Source organism: Capra hircus, chromosome 3, assembly GCF_001704415.2.
Source record: "Capra hircus breed San Clemente chromosome 3, ASM170441v1, whole genome shotgun sequence".
In the NCBI taxonomy this organism is placed as follows: Eukaryota; Metazoa; Chordata; class Mammalia; order Artiodactyla; family Bovidae; genus Capra; species Capra hircus.
Window position 1 is genome coordinate 11,271,463 of NC_030810.1, and position 23,532 is coordinate 11,294,994.

Genomic DNA, 23,532 nt, shown 5'->3' on the forward strand with positions numbered 1-23,532 from the left:
AGTTAGCCTGGCCCACCTGGGACTGGCACTAACCTTTGCCAGCTCTGGCCTTTGCCAGCTCTGGCCTTGGCTGTAGGAAACCACGAGCCTTGAAAGCTCCGGAAGTTGCCTTCCTGTCTTCCCCTGAGGAGAATCCCGTGGTGTTTCCTGAAACCAAGCTAGGCCCCATTGGCCTGAAGAAAGGGTTTTTAAGCTCCTCCTCTCCCCTTGAAGGGACTACAGGGAGAATACACCTTCCAGGGAAAGCAGCAATAACTTTGTGCACACTGAGCAACCACCCACTCCACCCATCCAGGACCCGTCTAAGAGCGGTTGCTGCCTGCTGGGGGCCCCACCCTGGTATGCTGTCGACTCCCATGCAGCTAAGAACCAGGAGAGGGTAAGCCAGGGACGGCTCTGTGCCAGTGGCGTGTCGGAGACTCAGCCAAGGCTAGGATAAGGAGGGGAGGTAGTTGGGCAGATAGCTTGTCGGGGAGCTGTGACCCCAGCACTGGCCAGAGGTCCTGGAGTCCTTACCCATAGTTTGGGGACCGAACCTGCCGATCCGGGCCGCCCCCTCCCACACCCACTCCCTGCACCGGAGCCCAACCTATGGGCTTGCGTCTCCGCCTCCTTGGCTTCACAATCTCGCGGCTAGTCCCAACCTACCTGGACCCAGTACTCGGCTGCTAACGCTACCACACCATCCTCCCTGCTCGGCTCCGGAAGGAGCCCCGGAAGCCATGGGTATGTGCAGAGGGTTTGGGGTGGCTCTTCTGCCTGGAAATAGCATTAAAAGCCTACACCACTACTACGCTCTCTCGCTGTCCACACTGGGTCCGGGACTCGCGCCAGGGCCAGTCAGCCCCACTGGGCTCTTCTGAACCGCGTGCCCGCGCCATCCTCCGCCCGCAGAGGTGCTGGTCCTAGCCGGTTATCGCGCGGAGAAGGAGGAAGAGCTGAGCCTGGCGCCTGGTGACGTGATCCGGCAGGTGTGCAAGGGGCCCGCACGGGGCTGGATGCGTGGAGAGCTGGGAGGCCGCTGTGGCCTCTTCCCGGAGTCCCTGGTGCAGGTGAGGTAGAGCTGGAGGTCAGGCGGGGTTTCTCTGCGCGCTCCCCAGGGAGCTGAGAGCCCCTCTCTCGGTGCGCTCTTTCACAGGAGATCCCGGAGACTCTCCGCTGCTCGGGGGAGGCGCCGAGACCGCGCTGTGCGCGCCGCCGAGGTGAGCGCGGGTGCACGTGGATACGCGCGCGCGGAGCCCCAGCGCCCAGGTTGTCCCCAACTCGCCTTGAAGGGCGCGGCTCTGGGCGGGGCTGCGCGGCCACGGCGCGACCCGTGATTGGTTCTCAAGTACAATGCTCCGCCCTGGGGTGGGGCCTAGACGCAGGAAGGGTGAGAGCGCGTCCCGCCCCTCCCCCAGCTCCGCGGATTGGAGCGTGAGACTCAAGCTGCTTCACTCTCGACCGATACCAGGTTGCTCAGTCAAATTTCTGGGCCCCCGAAAATGGTGCAAGGCAAACTTCAACTACACTCCGGAGCAAGCGGACGAGCTGCAGTTGCAAGCTGGGGAGATTGTGGAAGTGATAAAGGAGGTGAGGGGATGAGGTGATGGATGAGAGGGGTTTGAGGGGAGACGATGGAATCTCTGGGTGAGGAGACATGGGTGCCGTGAGGTTGTGGGTGATGGAATTGATGAGGGGCACAGAAATGGGAAAGTGAGGAGGCAAGGGAGGAGAGGGGTCATCTGGGAAGAATCGGGGTGAATCAGGGTTTAAGATTGCTAGGGAGGCCCTTGGGGCAGGACTAGATGCCCCTGCGTCCTCCCCACTTCCCAGATTGAGGACGGCTGGTGGCTGGGGAAGAAGAACGGGCAGCTGGGAGCCTTCCCATCCAACTTTGTGGAGTTGCTGGACAGTGGGCCCCCAAGTGAGACCTGGACCCTGTGACCCCGTGAACCCCTGTGACCAGACTACAATCTTCAGTGACCTGCCCCAGTGGCCTGAACCTGTGATCTGCACATCTTGCCCTATGACCCCTTTGACCTTTCCCATGACCTCAACTGCATTAGCACCCTCCCTAACCTCACTATCCCCCACCAGGCCTTGGCAATCCAGACATCCCTTCAGTCATCCTTGGTCCCCAGCGGCCTCCCAAGGTAAAGTGGGTGGAGTGGGCAGAGTTGGTCAGTTCCTCTTAGGGGGTTGGAGGCTCAGCTTTGTCCTTCCCCTGCCCCCACTAGCTGAGCAGCCTGACCTATGACAGCCCTCCAGATTACCTGCAGACAGGTGAGCACCCCGCCAAAGGGTCCCTCAAAATCCTCTTCCCCAAGCCCCTGTGACTTGGGGGAGGGGGTGCCCAGGTAGGCTGATGGAGGAGGGAGCCTATGACTTGTGCAGGGAGGGGATTTGGCGTCAGTGAACTGAGCTCCCCTCAGTCTCCTACCCCGAGACCTACAGGGTCCTGTTTGACTACCATCCTGAGGCCCCAGACGAGTTGGCTCTTCGGAGGGGTGATGAGGTGAAAGTACTGAGGAAGGTGGGCAAGACACAGGGCGAGGGAGGGCATGGGGACGGGGGATGTTGAGAAGCGTGGGCTCAGGGAAGGAAGGAGCTTGGGGGTCTGGCTCATCTCCCCATGACCTCTTGCTCTCCCAGGTCACAGAGGATAAGGGCTGGTGGGAAGGAGAGTCTCAAGGCAGAAGAGGACTTTTCCCGGATAACTTTGTGCTCCCACCTCCCCCAGTGAGTACGGAGCCAGGGACTCTGGTGGCAAGGGGCAGGCCACTCTGGACAAAGCTGAGGGTGGTGGCACTCGCTGGACACAGCTGAGGGCCACCCACAAGCGAGAGTGGAGCTAGAAGTGTGAGGGCTCCTCTTCCGATTCTGACACTTTTTTCTGTGTAGATCAAGAAGCTGGTCCCACGGAAAGTGGTATCTCAGGAATCAGGTGGGTGCCCGGGAAGCCTGGGACTGGGGAGTGATTTCTGGGAGGCCCACCAGTCCAGGTGCTCACAGACACCCGTAGCTTCCCAGTGGTCCAGTGCACACCCTTAGGAGGTACCTCCCCATGGGTTAAAGGCCTGGTAGGAATGTCTGGTGGGTCTGTGTTAGGACTGGGTCACTTCGTGTGTGTTACTACGTTCCTGTTCCTCTGTCCTGAGCTATCATTCTCATCAATGACTGTGTTTACATTTGTTTCATTTTGTGAGGAAATGTATGGATCAGTATATCTGGGCCTTTGAGACTTTGTGTTCACGTATCTATCAAGTGAGTCAGAGAAGAGCTCTGTTTATGTGTCAGTGTATCTGTGGGATGTGTCTTTATGTTTTAATGTAATGCACACAATCTAAAAATATACGTAACGTATGTGTTTTAAAACTTAACAACGAACACCCGTGGCCGGTCACCCAAACCCAAGAACTAGAATTGCTGGTGGTTTGTGTATTCCTCTTTCCCTTCTGCTCCTCTCCCCACATCAGAGGTAACCAGTAACCACTATCCTGAATTTTGAATAATTCCCTGGGGTTTTTAGGTGTATTCATTTATGTTATATGCCTAAATGAGGTATCGTTTAATATAGTCTTATTTTGAGTTGTATAAAAATGGTATCATATGTTTATGGTTTTCTTGTTTCTAGTCAATATTATGTTTCTAAAATTCACCTCCATGTTGTGTGTAGATGTAGTTTATTTATTTTTCTTTTCTTTTTAAATATTTACTTGGCCGCTCCAGGTCTTTGGTGAGGCACTCAGGACCTTCAGTCTTCTTGTGGCACTCAGGATCTTTTAGTTCCAGCATGCAAACTCTTAGTTGCAGCAGGTGGGATCTAGTTCCCTGATTAAGGATCGAACCTCGGCCCCCTGCTTTGGGAGAGTGGAGTCTTAGCCACGGGACCACTAGGGAAGTCCCCGTAGTTCATTTGTTTTGCTGTGTTGTTTACAATTCCTTGTAGGAATTACCGCAATTTGTGTATCTGGTCTAATCCTGGTTGGAGATTTTCACTGTTTATAGTTTTTACTCTTACGGTGCTGCTATAAACACTGTCTCCCAGCATACAGGTATATTGTTTCTCTAGAATATGCTAGATAGTGCTGCTAGATAGTACGGTATGTGAATATTCAGCTTTTACGAGGTAAAGTCACACTGGTGTTTCCAAAGGACTTGTACACTTCACTCCACCATTGGTGTATGAGAGCATACTGATCGAAACCCTCTTAAATGCTTGCTATTATCAGATTTCATTATTTTTGTGAATCTGGCACAAAACAGCTCTCGTTGTGGCCTTCGTTTGTATTTCCCTGGTTAGTGATAGCTGTTGAGTTCGTTATATATTCTGATTATGGGATGCACATGTTATAGATAGTTTCAGTTTATGGCTTTTCTTTTTTTTAATGAATAGGAGTTGTAAATTAAAAGCTTTTTTGAAGTATAGGTGATTTACAATATTCTATTAGTTTCAGGTGTACAACATAGTGATTCAAAATTTTTACCTCTTTTACTCCATTTAAAGTTATTGTAAAATATTGGCTCTATTTTACAATAATAATAAATCCTTGAAGTGAAGTGAAGTGAAAGTCACTCAGTCGTGTCCGACTCTGCAACCCCATGGACTATACAGTCCATGGAATTCTCTAGGCCAAAATACTGGAGTGGGTAGCCTTTTCCTTCTCCAGGGGATCTTTCCCAACCCAGGGATCGAATGCAGGTCTCCCGCATTGCAGGCGGATTCTTTACCAGCTGAGCCAAGAGGGAAGCCCAAGAATACTGGAGTGGGTAGCCTATCCCTTCTCCAGCGGATTTTCCCAACCCAAGAATCGAACCAGGGTCTCCTGCACTGCAGGTGGATTGTTTACCAACTGAGCTATCAGGGAAGCCCAATAAATCCTTAAAGCTATTCAATAATAAATCCTTATAGCTTATTTATCTATATGTCATTTTTTTAAAGTAGATTTCTCATATGATCTAATTTTTAAATTTTATGATCTAATCATATGAATGATCGATCTGTGATGTTTGTCTTTCTCTGTCTTCACTCAGCATGACAATCTCTAGGTCCATCCACGTTGCTGCAAATAGCATTATTTTGTTCTTTTTTATGGCCGAGTAATATTCCATTGTATATATATACCACATCTTCTTATCCATTCCTCTGTAAATGGACATTTAGGTTGCTAGGAATAATTTTAATACACACATATCAGTCTTATCTTTAATGATTGGTAGGTGTTTTTATTGTTTAAGAAATCCCTTCATGTCTGAAGTTCAGAAGGACAGTCGTTTATATTTTCTTTAAAACTTGTAAGGGGTTGCTTTTCATTTTTAAGTGCTTTTGTCTATGTAGCATTGATTTTAGTGAGTGATCCAATTATACTTTTTTCCATATAGATTGTCACTTGTTCTAGCACTATGTATTATTTCTGCATGTGAGTTTTATTGTGTTTCTTTGAAAATTAGATATCCCTTTTCTTCCTGGGCTATAGAAATATATTGAATCTGTAAATCCTTAATACTTTTCCATGAAGACAGTCAATTTCATCTGTGAGTAATGACAGTTTGGCTCTATCTTTTCACTTCTTACAAGCTTTTTAATTTCATTTTCTTATTTTACTTTAGTGGCTAGGATTGTAATACAATATTGAATAGAAATAATAATATTGACTATCATTACTGTGTTCCTAATTATAAATGAAATGCTTCAAACTTTTTCCCTTTCACAATGATATTTGATGCTTAGATCTTTTGTAAGTGTGTTTTTGTCTGATTAAGGAAGATCCTTTCTATTTCTTTTACTTGGAAGTTTTATCAAAAGTGGGTATCAAATTTTCCATTGTTTATGTGAATTATTTGAAATGATTAAATGGGTTTTCTTCTTTAATTTGTCGATATAAAGATATTTGTAGGATTTTCTAATACCAAGTCACCCTTATATTCCAGGGATGAATTCATATTGGTCATGGTTTATTATTTTTTTATGTGCTATTGGGATACCATCTCAGTTTTTTTTTTTCCCCCTTCAGATTTTTGCATTTATTTTTTACTGTCTTCATCTGATCATCAATACTATACTGGCCCCTGAATGAGTTAAGAAATATACTTTTTAAAACAAATTATTTGTTTATTTTGGGGTCTTCATTGCAGCACATGGGCCCTTCGTTGCTGTGGGGGGGTTTTCTCTAGTTGTGGCGAGCAAGGACTACTCTCCAGATGTGGTGTATGGCCTTCTCATTGCAGTGGCTTCTCTTGCTGCAGAGGTCAGGCTCAGTAGCTGTGGCACACGGGCCTAGTTGTCCCCCAGCATGTGGGATCTTCCTAGGCCAGGACTTGAACCCTGCATGTCCCCTGCATCAGCAGGCAGATTCTTAATCACTGGCCCACAGGGGAAATCCCAAGGAATATACTTTTTGTGTTTTTTTGGTCATATCTTTAAATATCTTTTAGATCTTACATAAGATGGGAATCATCTTTCTTTGAAAGCTGATAAAATTTGCTTGTAGATTCATCTGGTCCTGTTTTCTTCTGCTATGGGAAGATTTTAAAGTACTTTAGTTTTTTTTATAGTTATAAGCAAGTCTGGCTTCTGGCTAAAATTCTTAGTTTCTTTTTCTTCCCTGCCCCACCCTCTGGCTTAAGGGAACACTTTCAGAAGCTGGAAGCCCACAGCCAGGAGCTGACCCGGCCGTGTCCCCATGGCGGGTCTTGGGGAGGGGTCTTTCCCTGCTTCCTCTCAGCTGCCGGCGGCCTCTGGGTTGTGGGTGCGACGCTCTGCTCTGTCTTGCTCTTCACAAGGTCTGCCCTGTGTGTGCCTGTCCCGATTTCCCTCCGCTGAGAAGGATACCAGTCACTGGGTTAGCGTCCACGCTAACCTAGAACGACCTCCTCATGACTTTATTACATCTACAAAGACCCCTTTACAACTGTTCTCAGAGGGAGAAGAAACCTCACACCTTAGGAGATGCACACAACTAGCCTTCTGGCTCCTGCTTCCTGGGTAACCACGGTTGACCAAAAACCTCATGAAAATTCTTGAATCGGTTCTAGTGAGTTATATGTTCAAATTATCCATTTAATCAACATTTTCTAATCATTTATATAATGTTTTCCATAATATTCTCTTATAATCTTTTTAATCTCATCTGCATCCGTAGTTACGTCTTTTCTTCATTTCTAATAGTGTTTATTTTTTCTACTCTCTTTTCTTATTCAATCTGTTAGTATATTCTTATTCAGTCTCCTGTTAAAATATTCAAATACTTAAAAAAAAATTCTAACCATTTTTAAGTGTACAATAGTGTTAACCATATGCACATTGTTTTGCTAAAGATCTCTAGAAATTACCTTTGTTTTTTAACTCTAGTTTGCAATTCTTTTTCTTTGGTGATATATTGATGAGTTTAGACTATATTAATCATAATTAATCATAAAAATTAAAATTAATAATAAAAATAAAATATTTTTCAATTATTCTTTTCTTTTTTCATGTTTCACTTTTTTCATTTTTCTGAAATTTGTACTTTATATTTATTATTTTAGTGATTGCTCTTGCAATTTACCAGATATATTTAACTTTACAAGTCTGAATTTAGTCTTAACCTTTCTCCTGAACAAAACCTCCAACTATTGTTTTTTAATTATTTCTCCTTTCAATTCTGTGGTTTTTTTTATATATATTTTTTAAGCTTTGTTTTTAGGGAATATACATTTGTAATTATTATCTCTTCCTGATGTATTCACCTGCTTATCATTATAACCTCTCCCTCTTTGTCTTCAGTAATTTTTCTTGTCTCAAAGCTAGTTCTGTCTGATATTAACATTTTGGTACTATTATGGTTACTATTCGTGTGATATATCTTTCTCCAGTCTTTTATTGTCAACCTATTTGTGTCTTTGAATCTGTTGTCCACAGTATGTAGTTGGATCTTGTTTTTTTAATTCAGTCTGACATTCTCTGCCTTTAAATTGGGGTGTTTAGGTCAGGAGTTAGCAAAATATGGTTTATGGGCCAAATCTAGCCTGTCATCTTTTTGGGGGAACAGGGGTGAACAGCTTTACTGAGATAAAATCATGTACAGTTCACTGGTGTTTAGTATAGTCATAGTTGTGCGACATCACACAATCAATTTTAGAACATTTTCATCACCCACTGTACTTTAAAAGAAATTATGCATATATTTGATTGTGTCGGGTCTTGGCTGTGGGATGCAGGATCCTCGATCTTTGTTAAGGCATGCGGACCTTTAGTTGCACCCACAACTCTTAATTGTGGCATGTGGGATCTTCTTCCATGGCCAGAGATCAAACCCAAGCTCCTTTTATTGGGTGTGCAGAGTCTTAACCCTTGGACCACAAGCGAGGTTCCACCCGCTATACTGTTTAGCCATTATCCCACCAGTTTCCCCATTCTCCCCTCCCCATCCCAAGACAACCACTAATCTTTGTCTTAATAGATCTGCCTACATTTCATATACATGATATGGTCTTTCTAATGGGCTTCTTTCACCTAGAATAATATTTTCAACTTTCATCCATTCTGTAGTATGTATATAGTTCATTCCTTTTTATTGCCTAATAATATTCTTTTTAAAAAAATATTTATTTTTATTTATTTTTTGGCTGCCCAAGGTCTTAGTTATGGCACACAGGATACTTTAGTTGCAGCATGTGGCATCTAGTTCCCTGACCAGGGATCAGACCTGGGTGCCTGTACTGGCAGGTGGATTCTTATCCACTCTGCCACCAGGGAAGTCCCAGCTATGAACTTTTGTGTACAATATTGTATGTGGATATGCTTCCATTTCTCTTGGGTATATACCAATGAAAGAAATTCTTCCAGGGGAAGATCCCCTGGAGAAGGGAATGGCAACCTACTCCAGTATTCTTGCCTGGAGAATTCCATGGACAGAGGAGCCTGGTCAGCTACAGTCCATGGAGTCACAAAGAGTTGGACACAACTGAGCAACTAACAGACACACTCACACACACACGATCTATTTTTGAGAAGAACTGGCAGGCTGTTTTCCAAAGTGACTGTACCATTTTATATTCCTGCTAATAGTGTATGAGGGCTCCAGTTTCTCCACATTCATACCAATACTTGTTATTATCTGTCTTTTGATTGTAACCATCTTAGTGGATGTGAAATGCTATCTCATTGTGGTCTTGCTTTGCATTTCTCTGAACACTAATGATGTGGAGTATCTTTTCCTGTTTATTGGCTACATGTATACCTTCTTTTGAAGAAATGGTCCTTTGCCCAATGTTTAGTTGGGTTGGCTTTTTACTATTGAATTGTGGGAGTTTTTTATATTTTCTAGGTAAAAGTCCCTGATCATGTATGATTTGCAAGTATTTCCCCCCATTCTTTGGGGTGGCTTTTCACTTTCTTGATGGTGTTCTTTGATGCACAAAAGTTTAAAATTTTTATGAAGTCACACCCACCCATTATTTCTTTCGTTGCTGTGTTTTGGGTGTCATAGCAGTGAAACTAAAGCCAAATCCAAAGTTGCACACCATATTGATTGAGTTCCCTTCAACCGTGGCAGTGAAGCTGCTAACCCTTATCTGTCCCACCCTGTAGAACGGCCACGTGGACCAAGGCAGCAGGGACTGGGGGGAGGAAGGGAGCAGGCAAGAACACCATCAGGCACAAGTACTGCTCAGATTACTGTACACCTTTGGTCAGTATCCAAGTGCTGAAATGGTGGTTTGTCACTTTTAATCCAGCTTTAGAGTTGCTGTGTGGGGAGAGGGTTTATCTACCACCTACCTCACTCAGTCAGTCAAACCCTGCTTCTGTTACCGATTCCTTTTAACACTGCTTTCAAATTTTCACTCCTTGTCTCATTCTACTTCTAGTTTACTAATTCTCTCTCTAGCTTTTATCTAGGTTTAATCTGCTGTTTAACCTATACGTTGCATTTTATTTCACAAATACTAACTCATTCCTTTTAACATTATTTTCAAATCTTCCCTCCTTGCCTCATTCTACTTCTAGTTACTAATTCTCTCTCTAGTTTTTATCTAGGTTTGATATGCTGTTGAACCTATACACTGCATTTTATTTCACAAATGCTATTTTTCATCTCTAGTAGTTCAGAACTCTTTTTCTCTCCCCGAAAAATCTGCTTGTTTATGCCTCATGGCCCTTCTGTTGCATGCTCGTCCTTTATTTCTTCAGATATATTATGCATGACTGCGCTGTTCCCTTCCTGACACTTCCAGTATCTGCTGTGTGTTGCGTTTGCTGGGTCCTGCTCTCAGTGGTCTGCCCCCTCGTGTGTTTCAGGATCTTTGCATACCACCCCAATCTGTGGGAGTCTGGCATGCCTCCGTAGGGAAAACACTTCCAGAGAGGACTTGCTTTTACTCCTGCCAGCAGCCAGAGGGCACCAACCAGCAGCGACCACTGCAGTCCTCCGGAAGAAGGTGGTGCTAGGTTCTCGCTGCTCTGTAGCTACCGCGCCGTGGGCCTGTGATGAGCCAGGGGAGCCATACCTGGGCCACCTGCTCCTCCTCACAGTTCCCAGGCTCCGTAGCCACAAAGTAGGGCTGCCCTCTCACTTCCTTTCTGGCCCCAGTTCCTCCCTTTCTTGTGGATTTCTCCTACCTCTATGCCCAGTGGTGCCTTAAAATCGTATCCAAAAGCAGGATATAATTGCTGTCTAGTGGGAGGGTCCCACAGAACACCTAACCAGCCACACCACAAGAAGCTGGAGTCAAGATTAACATTTCCTGAGCATTTGACTGTAAGCAAGCACCACTAAGCACCTCACGGGTTAAGTCACTCAGACCTCACAGAACCTTTCAGGATGGGTATTCTTGTTATCCATGTTTCATGGGTGAGGACACAGGGCACAGAAAGGTTAAGTTACCGGCCAGGTTCCCACCCATCTGGCAAGTAACAGAGCAGGAATTCCAAGCCTGCTGTCTGGCTGTAGGAGCCACGCTCTCGCCCACTGCGCCCGTAATTGGGGGGTTCTGTTTGTGTCTGGGTGTGATCCCGTGTGTGTAAGTCAGCTTCAGCATGCCGGCCTGTGCCTGGGTGGCTGTTTCTGTAGCTGTGGAGGTGAAAGTCACTTGTGCGACTGCCTCCAGATGCTCACTGATGTCGCCTTCTCCTTGTGGCCTTCCCTGATCACCCCATTTAAAATTATACCCCCCTCCCTGCTTATTCTTCCTCAGTACGACTAATAAATCTCTGACATGCGTGCTAAGTTGCTTCAGTTGTGTCCAGCTCTTTGCAGCCTTATGGGCTATAGCCCACCAGGCTCCTCTGTCCATGGGCTTCTCCAGGCAAGGATACTGGAGCCCTCCTCCAGGGGATCTTTCAGACCCAGGGATCAAACCTGCGTTTCTTTCATCTGCAATGGCAGGTGGGTTCTTTACCATTAATGCCTGCTGGGAAGCCCGATAACTATCTAATGCACTACATAGTTTTTTTTAAAAATACTGATTTGTTTGGCTGTATCCGGTCTTAGTTGCGGCATGTGAGATCTTCCTTTGGTCATGTGAGATCTTCCTTTGGTCATGTGATATCTTCCTTTTGTCATGTGAGATCTTTCGTTGCAGCACACGGGTTCCAGAGCGCAGGCTCAGTCGTTGTGGCGTGCAGGCTTAGTTGCTCTGCAGCATGTGGGATCTTAGTTCCTTGACCAGGGATCGAACCTGTGTCCCCTGCATTGCAAGGTGGATTCTTAAGCACTGGACCGCCAGGGAAGTCCCCATAGTTTACTGCTTTTGTGTCGGTTTCTCCAGTAGAACACGGGCCCTCTCTGGCTGCTGTGGGGCAAGCACACCGTAGGCAGGGTGGGTGCAGCCCAGGCCCAGGTTGGAGGCTGCTGCAGTAGTTCCTGTGAAGATGGTGTGACTTGATCTAGAGAGCTTAGTCATGGAGGTGAGGATGTGTGGCTGCATTCAGGATGTGTTCAGAACAGACAGGACTTACTGATGATTTGTGCATGCGGCATAAAGGAATAGAGGTGTCAAGGAGGACGCCTCACTTTGTCATCTGAGTGGGTGAGTGGGTGAGATGGGGAACACTGGGAAAGGGCCAGATTCCAAGGACAAGGAGGTTGAGAAGCCAGAGGTTAGCTCTGCTAAGTGGAAATACTGCGAGGGCCATCGGGTATGAATCTGGAGTCCAGGGAAGAGGAAGGGACTAGCTTTGAAAAGCTGGCAGTCGTTGACTTATTGATGATAATTAGACTCGTAAGGCTGGATGAGGTCTCTTAGGGAGTAGACATGATAGAGAAGACAGAGGAGGGAGTGTGGACTGGAAGTGAGGTGGTTGTTGCCGTGGTCCAGGAAGCAGAAGAGTCTGAACCAGCCGTGGGCACTAAGCTGAGTACAAGTCAGAAAAGCATAGATTAAAAATCAGCGAGATTTGGAGCCGTCTCCCCACAAAGCCTCCCTGACACCTCTTTGGGGTGTTCCTGTGGTCAGTGTCCCCAGAGCTCCCAGCAGCCGGTCAAATATGATTCCTCTCCTGTCACTAGTCCCTGGGCACAGCATGGGACAGGGTCAGTGACTCCGAGATGAAAGGAATGAGTGAGTGAACAAATGTCCCTCTCCCCTCCCAGCTCCCATTAAGGAATCCAAAAAGATGATGCCCAAAACAGTCCTCCCTACAGTCAAGAAGCTGGTGACAGCTCCCACTGAGCCCAGCAAAACCAAGTAAGGAGCAGGGTATGGGGGAAGGAGGGTGCAAAAGAAATGCTGCTCCCTGCCCCCAGCCCTGGGTCTGATGGGGACATGTTTCAGGTCATCTTGGACACCCAGCGGAGACAGTCAGAAGCGCCCCTCCCGAAACTCCAGTAAGTCTCATTGCCTCCCTGCAGTGGGGTGAGCCCTGGGGTGGTTGTGCTAAAGGGACAGTGATGGGGAGCGGCTTGGGGTCCAAGTAGGCCTGGATGCCTGAGGGTCTGCTCTCATAGGCTCCAACAGCAGTTTCCAGCCTGGCAGAAAGCGATCCAAGACGCAGGCTTCCCAGCAACGCCCTGCAGCCAGTCAGGTGAGGGGCACGAGACCTGGGAGAGCAGGGATCCTAGACAGAGGCTGGTTCCCAGGGTGTGGCCTCTGCGGATGAAGGATCCCAGGCTGAGGGGAAACAGACTCAGACCATCAAGGCCCATCCCTTGGCTGAGTCCACACCCCCGTCACTACAGGATGAAAAGCAGAGCCGCCTTACAAAGGGCCCTCGTGTGAATAAAACCCCAGTTCTGAACAAGACCACCAGCCCAGAGAAGACACCAACTCTGGATAGGGCCCCCAGACCAGAGAAGACCCCACCTCCAGATAAGACCCCTAGTCCAGAGAAGACTCTGTCTCCAGATAAGTCCCCTAACCCAGAGAAGATCCCACCTTCAGAAAAGACCCCCACTCCAGAGGAAACCCTAACTCCAGAGAAGGTCCCTACCCTAGAGGAGACCCCAACCCTGGAGGACAAGGCCCCCAGTCCAGACAGGGTCCTTTCTGTGCATGAGGCCCGGGTCCCAGAAGTCCTACTTAAAGATGAGGCCGCTGGTCCAAAGATGGCCGCTCCGGGGGATGAGGCCCCCACCCTAGGAAAGGTCTTGACCCCGGAGCCTGTGCTCTCTGAAGAAGCCTCCGCCGGAGACAACACTCAGCTCCATCACTTCTCTCCGGAGGAAGACGCCCCGCCAAACGCCAGGTCTCTTGAGGCCAGTGAGGCTCAATCCCAAGAGGAGGTGCACACGCCAGAGGAGCCCCCCCTCGGCCTGGTGAAACAGCCCCTGGAGAGGAGGGCCAGCTCCCTTCTCCAGTCCGAGTCCAACACCAAGTCAGGGTCCGCGCCTGGCCTTGAGAAGGCCCACCCTCAGGAAGAGGCGACAACCCTCCTGGAGGAGGCACCAGCGAAGGCTGAGACTACCCCCAAAGAGGAGGAGTCTCCCAAAGAAGGGGTGCCCTCCAAAAAGGTAACCCCTGCTCAGAAAAATGAGGAGCCCCAAACGCCCCCCATCCTGCACTCCTCGACCCCGCCAAATCTCACAGACCGCAGAAGTGACGGAGACGACATTTTGAGGATAAAGGACCAGGTGGAGGCTTTAAGGAGGTCCCTGGAGCAGATGGGGGTGCAGCTGGAGTAAGTGGCGAGAGGTGCAGGGAGGCGAGGGGTGCGGGCTCTAGGCTTGCCCGGCCCACCCCTTCCCCTGGGTCTCCCCGCGTCCGCAGAAAGAAGCTGACTGACATCTGGGAGGAGGTGAAGAACGAGAGGGAGAAGCGCCTACTGCTGGAGGTGGGTGGGGTGCGAGGCGGGAGGCGCCGGGGGGCGGGGGGTGGCGGCTGGCCCTCCCCTGACGCCCTCTTCCCACTAGGTTCAGATGAAGCAGAGGGACCGGGGCTCCGTCCACGCGCAGACGCAGACGCAGACGCACTAAGGGTGGGCCCGGGAGGGACTGCGGCGGGACCTGGAGCGAAGTCAGGCTCCGGCCACCCACGTCCTTGCACACGTGTTCGGAAAACGCCAGAAAGTAAACTCTGCGGTGTACGCGCGCCACGCCTCCCTGGTCTGTGCGGGGCGGGGCCTGCGCGGTGGGGCGGGCGCTCCCGCTCGCGTTCTTCTCCGCCGTCCGCATTCCTGGCAGTAGCTCGCGGGCACATCTGGCCAACATGTGGCTCCCATTACGGTTCCCAAGGCCTGCGCACGGCTATTTTTATCCACCGGATGGCGGGGGGGAGGGTGTCTCCTACGGACGCGAGCCCCCCCACCCCCAACGCTGGAGAAATGGCAGGCAGTAGGGGCCCTGGAGGGTTCGGAGATCTGCCCGCGGGCTGGATTCCGGAATCCAGCTGTGCGCCACGGGAGGGGCCGGCCTGCTCTCCAGCCCAGACCCCTCCCAAGTGGTCTCACTGCCCTTTCAGAGGGACTCATAGGAATGCAGTGACGGACACGAACTCCATGGCCCAGCTCAGGCACACTTGGTTACACTGGGGGTAATAGCGCCTTGCCGTCAAGGTCAGGGTCCCGAGGCCTTGTGTGCATGTGTGTCTGTGTGATTGAAATGATGCATAAACCCAGGGCATTTGTAGAGACAGGGGCAACCTGTACCCAGGCGTTTCCGGGTAAGGAATGCACTTTAAGGAATGCAGTTGATTTGTGTGCGTGTCTGTGGGTGCAGCAGGCGTGTGTTTTTGCCATGTGTGAACTGAATGCAAGTATGTGTGCCGAGGTGTGAGTTGCATGGAAGGAGGTGGGCTGCCTGGTAGAGGGATCTCAACCCTAGGTACCCCGACATGGCAAGAGCCTGGGGGTTACTAGAAGCAGAAGGAGACTGAGTCACTGAGAATGCAGCTTTCATTGGTCACGTCACCTCTTAACCGTCCCCCAGAGAGGGGATGGGGACCCTGCGTCCTACCCTACCCCCAGGGCCTTCTGGCTGGACTAGGGAAGGGTGTCTCCCAGAGGGCCAGAATCCAGGCCCGATAGCACCAGGGGAGCCGTGGGGGCGGGGCCTCCATAGCACCGTGGGCAGGGGGCAAGTCCAAAGGTCCTGGGGCAGCTCTGAGCCCCTACGCATGTCCTGGACGCTGAGCACCTTGCAGCGCAAGTGAGCAGGTCAGTAATAGTGCATGCGGCCCAGGGTGCCCGTGCCCGTGGGGCTGGGCCCCAGCGTGCCGGTGCCCAGCAGGTCAGGCTGTCCGGTGCGCCAGATCTCTCGCAGAATCCGTTCCCGTTCCTCCAGCCGCTGTGCCCGCTCCAGCTCCTCCGCGGAAGTGAAGACGTTGACGCTTAGGGGCCCGTCGGGCTCCGCGGACAGCTCGGGGCCCGGCAGCGTGTCGTCGGGGCCCAGCCGCGTCACCGTGTCCTCCTCGTCGTCGTCCTCCTCCTCGTCCTCCTCGGCCTCCAGGGTGCTGCTGCGGGGGTCCCGGCGCGGGGCGGGGCCGCGGGGCCGCGGGCGGGGTGCACAGGAGATGCTGATGACTAGCAGGCACAGGGTGAGGAGCAGCCCAAAGCAGACGCCCAGCACGAAGTAGAGGCCAAAGCTCTCAGGGTTAGCTGGGGGTCAGAGGGCAGAAGTCATGGAGGGGGCCTGATGCGCAGGGGTCATCCCATCTCGAAAAGACTCCAGGTTCTAAGTTTGGAGGGGGCAAAGACAGCACCCCCTATTTGAAAGACCTTAGTAGCCGCCATTGGGCAGTCGGGGGAGTGAGGATAGCGGTGGGTGGGAATAGGTAACTGGCTAAGCGAGGGGGGGTGGGGGGGGTTATAGTCAGTGGCGGGGAGGAGGGGAAGGGAGGGGTGGAGGGGGGCCTGATGGGGCGGGGAGTGGTCCGTGTCCTCACCGCGGATGTGCGCGTAGGCCGCCAGGCTGTTGCTGAGCAACTCCATGTCCCTTCTAGGGGCATCCATGCTTCTCTCGGGGCGCAGCTCCCCTGTCAGCCTTCGAGGTCAGCAAGGTCAGATCCTTCGCCCTCTCTAGAGCCGACCCTGTCCCCGCTTCCTCCTCGGGGCAGCTCCGCTCCCTGGAAGGGCAGCCCCAGCCAGGTTCCACCCTGGAGAGAGCGGCTTCCTAACTTCCTTGCAGACTTGGGCCCTGGCTGGGTGGGGGTGGGGGGTGTCCTTCCCCCGGGCGCGGACGCCCCAACAAGCTGAGGGACCAGGGAGTGAGCCGCAGGAGGCTCCGCCCCCTAGTGGGGTCCCCAAAAGAAGGCTGCTTTCGCCGTCCGCGAAGCGCGATGGAGGAGGGAGACGCGGGCGCCTTCCCACTCCCTGGGCGGGCTCCGAGAAGGAAAGCCGCCTCCCTCTTCCATCCCGCCCGCCCCGTGGGGATCCCCCGGCCCGGAGGCCGGGGCTCACTCACCGTCAACGTCCCGCTTCCCTGCTGCCCGGCCCCGGCGCGTCCGGCGGCCGCAGACACCCGGGGCCCGGCCGCTCCCGCCCCGTCCGGTCCCGGCCGCCCGCCCGCCTGTCCGCCCGGCTCGGCTCCCAGGCCGCAGCAGCGCGGGCCGGACTCAGGCTGATGGATCGGCCGGCGGAAAGTTTCCTCCGAGGAAAGAGGAGGGAGGGGACGGGACGGGGCGGGACGGGACGGGACGGGGCGGGGCGGGGCGGGGGAGGCGGGGGAGGAAAAGGGCCGGGAGAGGAAGGGGAGAGGAGGGTGAAGTGAGGGGGGCGGCCTGAGGGGCCGTCTGCTCCCCCACAGGAAACCGCTGGGGAGGCGGGTTGCAGGGACCCGCCCCCAGGCTGCTAATAACAATAATGAGGATGGGGTTCTGCCGAGGCAATGAGCTAAATCTTTTACAACATATATATTTTTTTCATTTAATCCTAACCCTGTAACGTGGGGACCATTATCCCCGCTTGAGGGATAAGTCAGCTGAGTCATGGAGAGACTGAATAGCTTTACCCCAACGGTCAGGATTTGAACCCACAGTTCTCTGACCCCGGGCTCTTAACCCCTTCCCTAAACCTTGCTTTTCCTCCCCGGAGGCCCCCTCACTCAGGGGAGGCTGCCCCTTTTCCCAGTTCAGATGCCAGACCTCTCCCAGACGCTCTGCCGCAGTGTCCAGGGCTGGGGCCCTCCACCCCTCCTCTCAGCGCCCCCTCCACGAGTGTGTCCAGCTGGCCCAGCTCTGGTCGTGCAGGGTTAATGAATGTTGGACTATGGCTTCAAGCCAGACCCAGGCCAGCCTTGCAGAGCCCAGCCCAGGGCTTCTGCTGGCCCCTGTGCCCTTCTGCCACCAGAGCACAGGGCAGAGGTGTGTTTGGCTCTGGGCTAAACCTGCTGGTGCATGTGCGTGCATTTCCACCCAGGCTCAGGGCTTGTGCCTGCAACATGTGTGATCAGCATGCGGCCAGGTCTTCCTCCTTCCCAGACTCCCAGACCCCCCCTTTTGGGCCCCCCTTCCTGCGCTGGGCCTGGGGTGAGGGGGAGGCCTTCTTGGCAGGAGCCTTAGAGAGGAGGAGGGAAGGAAAGGGGGAGAGGAAATTGCAGACATAGCTGAAGGCACAGCCTGAGGCCTTGGGGCCAGTGACCCCCCTTTCTGTCCAGGCTGGAGACCCCCGCTCCCAGTCCTGAGTCTGGGTTCAAGCAGAGGGCAGATCTCGTTGGGAAAAGAACTAGGATGACTACCGTGGGGAAGGGAAAGGGGCTTTTGGTGTCTCTGACTGTTTAGTCTGTTCTATGAGTGTGTGTGGGGGTATGTCTGCCCATGTTTGTATATTTGTGTCTATTTTCATATTGTATCTGCCTGAGCACTTTTGTGGGGTTGAGTGTGTATCAGTCCATTCAGCCGCTGGTCCACAAACGCTAATTGGTCTGCTTAGCACTTCCTAGTAATGGGGTTCAGCAGTAAACAGCAGGGATGCAAATCTTGGCTCTCTTGGAGCTGCCACTAAGGTGGAGAGACAATACGCGGGGAAGATGGTCCTGGGTGCTGCTGAGTGCTCAGAGGGCGATGGAGTGGGGCGGTGTGGTGAAGAACACCTGGGGCAGCTCTCGCACGTGACATGGGGAGAGTCTTGAATCCTGAAGAAGGAGCAGCTGAGCTGAGATCTGCAGGAGGGTGTCGGGCAGGATAAAGGCTGAGGGCCCCCGAGGTAGGAGTGTCTGGCCTCCTGTTGACTCGCACCTGGCTCCCGGGGAGACAGGGGAGGATGAGAGGTTGATTGTGAAAGGTCTGGCAGGCCTGTGGAGGCGCTTGGATGTTATTGCAAGTGTGATGGGAGCCCCTAGTTTCCATCAGAGAGTGTCATGGTTCCTTGACGCACTTCGGAGAGGTCCTGGGGGTGAGCAGGGGGCTCCGGGTAGGAAAGGGGCTGCAGGGCAAGAATGGAAAGAGGGGGAGCCGCGTGCTGGCTGGCAGCCAGCTGGGCCAGCAGTGGCTGAGGGCTTGGACCAGGGGGGCTGGTGGAGGTGAGCCAAGCTCAGACGCTGATGGGAGTGGCAGCAGGCTCTCTGCACTGCGGGAAGCAGGAATGGAGGACCGCTGCTTGGATTGGGTCCGAGCACCTGAGGAAAGTTCGGGTTGGGGAGCACAGTGTAGGGAATTCAAGTTCCATTTCAGGTGGTTGATTTGAGAGGTCCATAAGTCTCTGGGTGGAGCCATCAGACACACAGACGCAGCCCGGAGGAGTCTGGTTGGCCTGGGTGTGTGTTTGAGAGTCCTCAATATACAGGATGGATTGAACACCTTGGGAGTGGCTGAGGTCACCCAGGGGACAGGATAGGAGAGAGCTCTGGATGCTGCATTTCCGGTCTGCAGGAGATGGCAGTCTGTGAGGGGGGAGGAAGATCTGGCCAGGCAAGTGTGTGATCAGCCGTGTTAAACTGGGCTGCGAGGGCAAAGATGAGGCCAGAACCCAACCCCTGGCCGTGGGTTTCCTTGGGTTGCCCTGACATGTTCAATGCCTGGTGTCCGTGGGAGTATCAGTGTGTGGCGGGTGCGTGGGTATGGCCAAACTTGAGTGTGCGTCAGTTTGTATGGCACACACCTGTGCTCCGTGTGGGTCTGTGTGCATGCCTGTCTGAGTGGGGGCTGTGAGATGTTGGATATGTTTGTATTAAGCTGTTGACTCGCATCTGTGCTATGGAGATCTCTGGGTATCGCTACCTACAGACGAAGGTGTGTCTGTGTTTGGGTTGGCGTGTGACTTGTGTGAGTGGGTCAGGTGTGACTCAGCCCTGGCAAAGCAGGTGCCCATGTTGGAACAGAGTGGGAGTTGAGAATGGTGGCTGGTCCCTCAACAAGAGGTACCCAGAGGGCTGCCTTCTCCAGGGGGTTGGGGGGAGGCATGTGGGCCTGCCAGGCCAGGTGGGAGAAGGTTCAGAGAAGCTGGGGGCTGCTCCTCAAGGCCCTCGGAGAGGTGCCTGAAGCCTTTGGCCCATGTGGTCCCCTGACACCATCCCCCTGCCCACCTGCCTGTCTGCTTTTCCGCCTGCCTCTGCCCACCCGCCAGCCTGTCTGTAGGTCTGCCCAGGCACCTACTTTCCGGTCATGCTGGCTAGGATCTCTGCATATCTGTCACCTGCCTGCCTGGCTTGTATCCCACTTCTGCGCCTGCTGATTTCCTCCCTGTCTGTCAGCCTGTGGCTGACCTGCTGCCTGCCCACCTGCCTGCTTGATAGCTGCCTTTCTGTCCTGTCTGCCTGTGAGACTAAACATTTGTCACCTTGGGAGGCACAGAGTGTTCCTAAGATGAAGCACAGGAAAAACAGGTATTAAGGGGTGGTCATTACTTTGCCAACAAAAGTCCGTCTATTCAAAGCTATGGTTTTTCCAGTAGTCATGTATGGATGTGAGAGTTGGACTATAAAGAAAGCTGAGCGCTGAAGAACTGATGCTTTTGAACTCTGGTGTTGGCGAAGAGTCTTGAGAGTCCCTTGGACTGCAAGGAGATCCAACTAGTCCATCTTGAAGGAAATCAGTCCTGAATATTCATTGGAAGGACTGATGCTGAAGCTGAAGCTCCAGTACTTTGGCCACCTGATGTGAAGAACTGACTCATTTGAAAAGACCCTGATGCTGGGAAAGATTGAAAGTGGGAGAAGAGGACGAGAGAGGATGAGATGGTTGGATGGCATCACTGACTCGATGGACATGAGCTGGAGCAAGCTCCAGGAGTTGGTGATGGACAGGGAGGCCTTGTGTGTTGCAGCCCATGGGGTGGCAAAGAGTCGGACATGACTGAGCAACTGAACTGAAGTGAGGGGGTGATCAGAAGGCTGAGAGATTCAGAGCCTCTGGGAGGGCCCTTGGGAAGCCTGGCATATTCAGGGCCCAAGGCAAAGCCTGACTCTGCCCCCTTCCCCAGGGGCCCAGGTGGGGACCAGCCTGGCTGCTCTGCTGCTGACACCAGGGCCTCACCCCACTAGGGGTTCAAAGGCTGCCTAGCTCTCGGGTGGCGGGAAGAAAGGGACTCACTTAAGGCTTCCTAAGACCTGTCTAGCCCTCTGAATGCCCCCTCAGCACCCAGGACAGCTGCTGGGAAGAGGAACTGTGCAGGTCTGGGATGTGAGTCATCACAGTTAGGGATGTTGAGTATCTTTTAGGTATCTGGCGCCCTGCTAAGCACTGTACTTATCTCAACCCTTCAGGTCCTCTCACTAACCCTGTGTGGGTTGTAGTGTAACCTCTGTTTTTAAAATTCATTTTTATTGGAGTATAGTTACTTTACAGTGTTGTGTTAGTTTCTTGCTGTGAAACTAATAGCAAAGTGAATCAGTCGTAAGTATACATATGTGACTCCCATTTTACAGAGAAGGAAAGTGAGGTTCAGAGAGGTCAAGTGTCCTGTGTGCAGTCACAGGGATGGAAATTAACGGGGCCTGGATTTGAACTTCAGATCCGTGCTCCCTGCCAGTCTTCCACAGGGCAGTTCTAGGCCGTGGTTCTCCCCATCTGTCAGACCCAAAGCTGCCTTTTCTCGATATTTTCTCTTTTATTATTTTGGCTGCAGCAGGCCTTAGTTGTAGCATGGGGATCCGTTGTTGCAGTGCAGGGGGCTTCTCTCTGGTCAAGCACGTGGGCTCCATGGCACGTGGGCTCAGTTGCACCACAGCATGGGGGATCTTGGTTCCCTGACCAGGAATCGAACCAGCATCCCCTGCATTGGAAGGTGGATTCTTAACAACTGGATCACCGGGGAAGTCCCCATGATATTTTCTATTGCTTCTTGTGTGCCCTGGAAATGAAATTTATGGCTAATATACCCACCTCTAATTAAAATCAATATATAATCAAATCAAAAGTAATATATAATTAAGTCAAATTATATAATTAATATAGATAATATAGTTTACAGATATACATATATTTTTGTCCTGTAACATATATAAAAGAAATAAAGGGTAATGTGTATTTGTGAACTGATTAGTTGCCAGGAAGGTGACAGCTGAAGGTGCAGACCTGAGATACTATGTCAGTGTCTGAAATGGTGGTGAACTCTTGGTAAAGTTCTAAAAAAAAGTACGCATATCTTCCACTTTACACAGTAGTTGCCTTCCCAGAAAATTTAGTGTATATTATGGATACACAAGTCTCTGTGTTTATGTATAAAATGGTATTAGATTCTTGGCTCTGATAATTATAAACACATTTTTTCACTCGTGTTGAGCAGGATGTAGAATCTGCCTGCCTTCTCGGGTTGTCTGGAGTCCCTGGCCCCAGCCCCCTAAATGCCAGCAGCACCCTCTCACCCCCCACCCCCTACCCCCATCATTGTGATAACCAGCCCCCAATTCCCTACCCCAACATGGACACATGGAAAAGCCTCCTGTCTCTCATGGAGCTCAACATTTCAGTGGGGGAGACAGGTATCATCACTAACCATACATATCGTGTAGTAACAGGCTGTGATAAGCACAATGATGGGAAATAAAGCAGGGGAAGGGGTGAGGGAAGACCCAGTGGACATGGCCAGGCACAGCTCCCGGCTGGCTTCTCTCTGAAGCTGCTCTCCCGGAGGACACTGGGGACCAGGCAGTCACTAACACGGTGGGAACATCTCGGTTCTTGGTTGACCCCTCAGGAGCATAGGAGGCTTTGATCACACCTGCCTTTCTGGTACTTTCCTCCTGGCTTTGCTTTCAGGGCTCACACAAAAAATACTGGTAAAGGGGGATCTGAGAAGTTTAAGTCAATGAAGCCACAGTTCTGGTGTGAGAGCTGCGGCCCTCAGTATTAGGTGCCGAGGACTCAATAAGCCAAGGAGTCCTGCTGCTCGGGTGGTGCTGAATGTAAGCCTGACATGTAGGTGCCCAGGTGACACCTGTGCTCAGAACAGAGGCTGATTGGGCCAGGGGTGCAGGAGGGAGGCTGAGATGGAGAAAAGTGCCCCAGGGGTGTGGCTTGTGGAGCTGAGTGTGGCCGGGGTGGGCAGGGAGTGCCAGCAGCTTCTGGCCTGGGACAGCGGGACAGATCAGGAAAAAGGAACATTTGTGTAGGCTCGGGAGTGGCCAGGAAGATGGGGGCCGCTTGGCTGCTGGGGTAGCTGTGGGAGGAGGGAAAGGTGGAGGCCTGGGGGCCTGCTCTGAAGAACCTTCAGAGAATCAGGGCCTTCCCACAGAACCCTGGAGGGGTGCCGCCCCCACTTGCTGTGTGGACACCCGCCTGGGAAGGGGCATGGACCGCTGTTCCTTTTGTGACCTGGGTCTGTGCAGGTTCCTGAACACACAAGTGGGTCTGCCTGTGTGCTGTGGGGGATGCTGGGGACAGGACCAGTCCGCCTCTAGCTTGAGTGCTCAATTTGCAGAGTCTAAATTTAGGTGAAGGAAGGAAGGACCCCCCCACCCCCACCCCCCTGTTGGTTTCCTATGGAGGGGAGGGTGGTGTAGGAAAAAGCCTGGCCTGGCCCTTCTTACCCCAGCTGCCCTGGATGGGCACATGGGCGGTCTGTCTGGCTAGGGTTCCCCCACCCCAGCTAGGGGGTTGGTGGTGAGAGAGGATCAATGCTCTGCTGGTGGCAGCTGCTCTGGGACACATCCTTCCTGCCCAGGTCGGGGCTGAGCCAAGCCAGGCAGAGTCCCCCTTGGGACTTGGCAGGAAGCTGGACCAAAGCAGGCTGGGAGAATGTTGGGTGGTTCTGGCCCCCTCCCT

The 23,532-nt window shown here is 51.8% G+C and overlaps 2 protein-coding genes across 4 annotated transcripts; one reads left to right on the plus strand and one right to left on the minus strand.

Annotated features, from left to right (window-relative positions):
* SH3D21 (SH3 domain containing 21) lies at window positions 111–14,491 on the plus strand. 2 transcript variants are annotated; one of them, XM_018041709.1, is made up of 16 exons: window positions 111–379; window positions 895–1,052; window positions 1,139–1,202; window positions 1,454–1,572; window positions 1,816–1,906; window positions 2,080–2,135; window positions 2,220–2,265; window positions 2,415–2,515; window positions 2,635–2,721; window positions 2,884–2,926; window positions 12,555–12,648; window positions 12,736–12,788; window positions 12,909–12,985; window positions 13,140–14,077; window positions 14,167–14,230; window positions 14,310–14,491. In XM_018041709.1, the coding sequence occupies exons 2-16, from the start codon at window positions 999–1,001 to the stop codon at window positions 14,370–14,372; spliced, it is 1,950 nt and encodes a 649-aa protein (XP_017897198.1). In that variant the 5' UTR covers window positions 111–379; window positions 895–998; the 3' UTR covers window positions 14,373–14,491. The 2 variants fall into 2 exon arrangements, with proteins under 2 accessions (XP_017897198.1, XP_017897192.1); XM_018041703.1 differs by lacking the exon at window positions 111–379 and adding an exon at window positions 442–726.
* Window positions 14,904–16,991, minus strand: EVA1B (eva-1 homolog B). Of its 2 annotated transcripts, none has more exons than XM_018041719.1 (3): window positions 16,797–16,991; window positions 16,279–16,376; window positions 14,904–15,991 (listed from the first exon to the last, which is right to left on the minus strand). In XM_018041719.1, the coding sequence occupies exons 2-3, from the start codon at window positions 16,343–16,345 to the stop codon at window positions 15,552–15,554; spliced, it is 507 nt and encodes a 168-aa protein (XP_017897208.1). In that variant the 5' UTR covers window positions 16,346–16,376; window positions 16,797–16,991; the 3' UTR covers window positions 14,904–15,551. The 2 variants fall into 2 exon arrangements, with proteins under 2 accessions (XP_017897208.1, XP_017897213.1); XM_018041724.1 differs by having other exon boundaries at window positions 16,279–16,488; window positions 16,797–16,964.

Excerpts from the sequence above, each read along its gene's own strand:
- EVA1B (XM_018041719.1), bottom strand. The coding sequence starts at position 16,345 with ATGGATGCCCCTAGAAGGGACATGGAGTTGCTCAGCAACAGCCTGGCG. Across the intron at positions 15,992-16,278 it reads GGCCTACGCGCACATCCGCG|CTAACCCTGAGAGCTTTGGC; the intron begins GTGAGGACACGG and ends TCTGACCCCCAG.
- SH3D21 (XM_018041703.1), top strand. Across the intron at positions 1,573-1,815 it reads TTGTGGAAGTGATAAAGGAG|ATTGAGGACGGCTGGTGGCT; the intron begins GTGAGGGGATGA and ends CCCACTTCCCAG. Across the intron at positions 12,986-13,139 it reads AACGCCCTGCAGCCAGTCAG|GATGAAAAGCAGAGCCGCCT; the intron begins GTGAGGGGCACG and ends CCGTCACTACAG.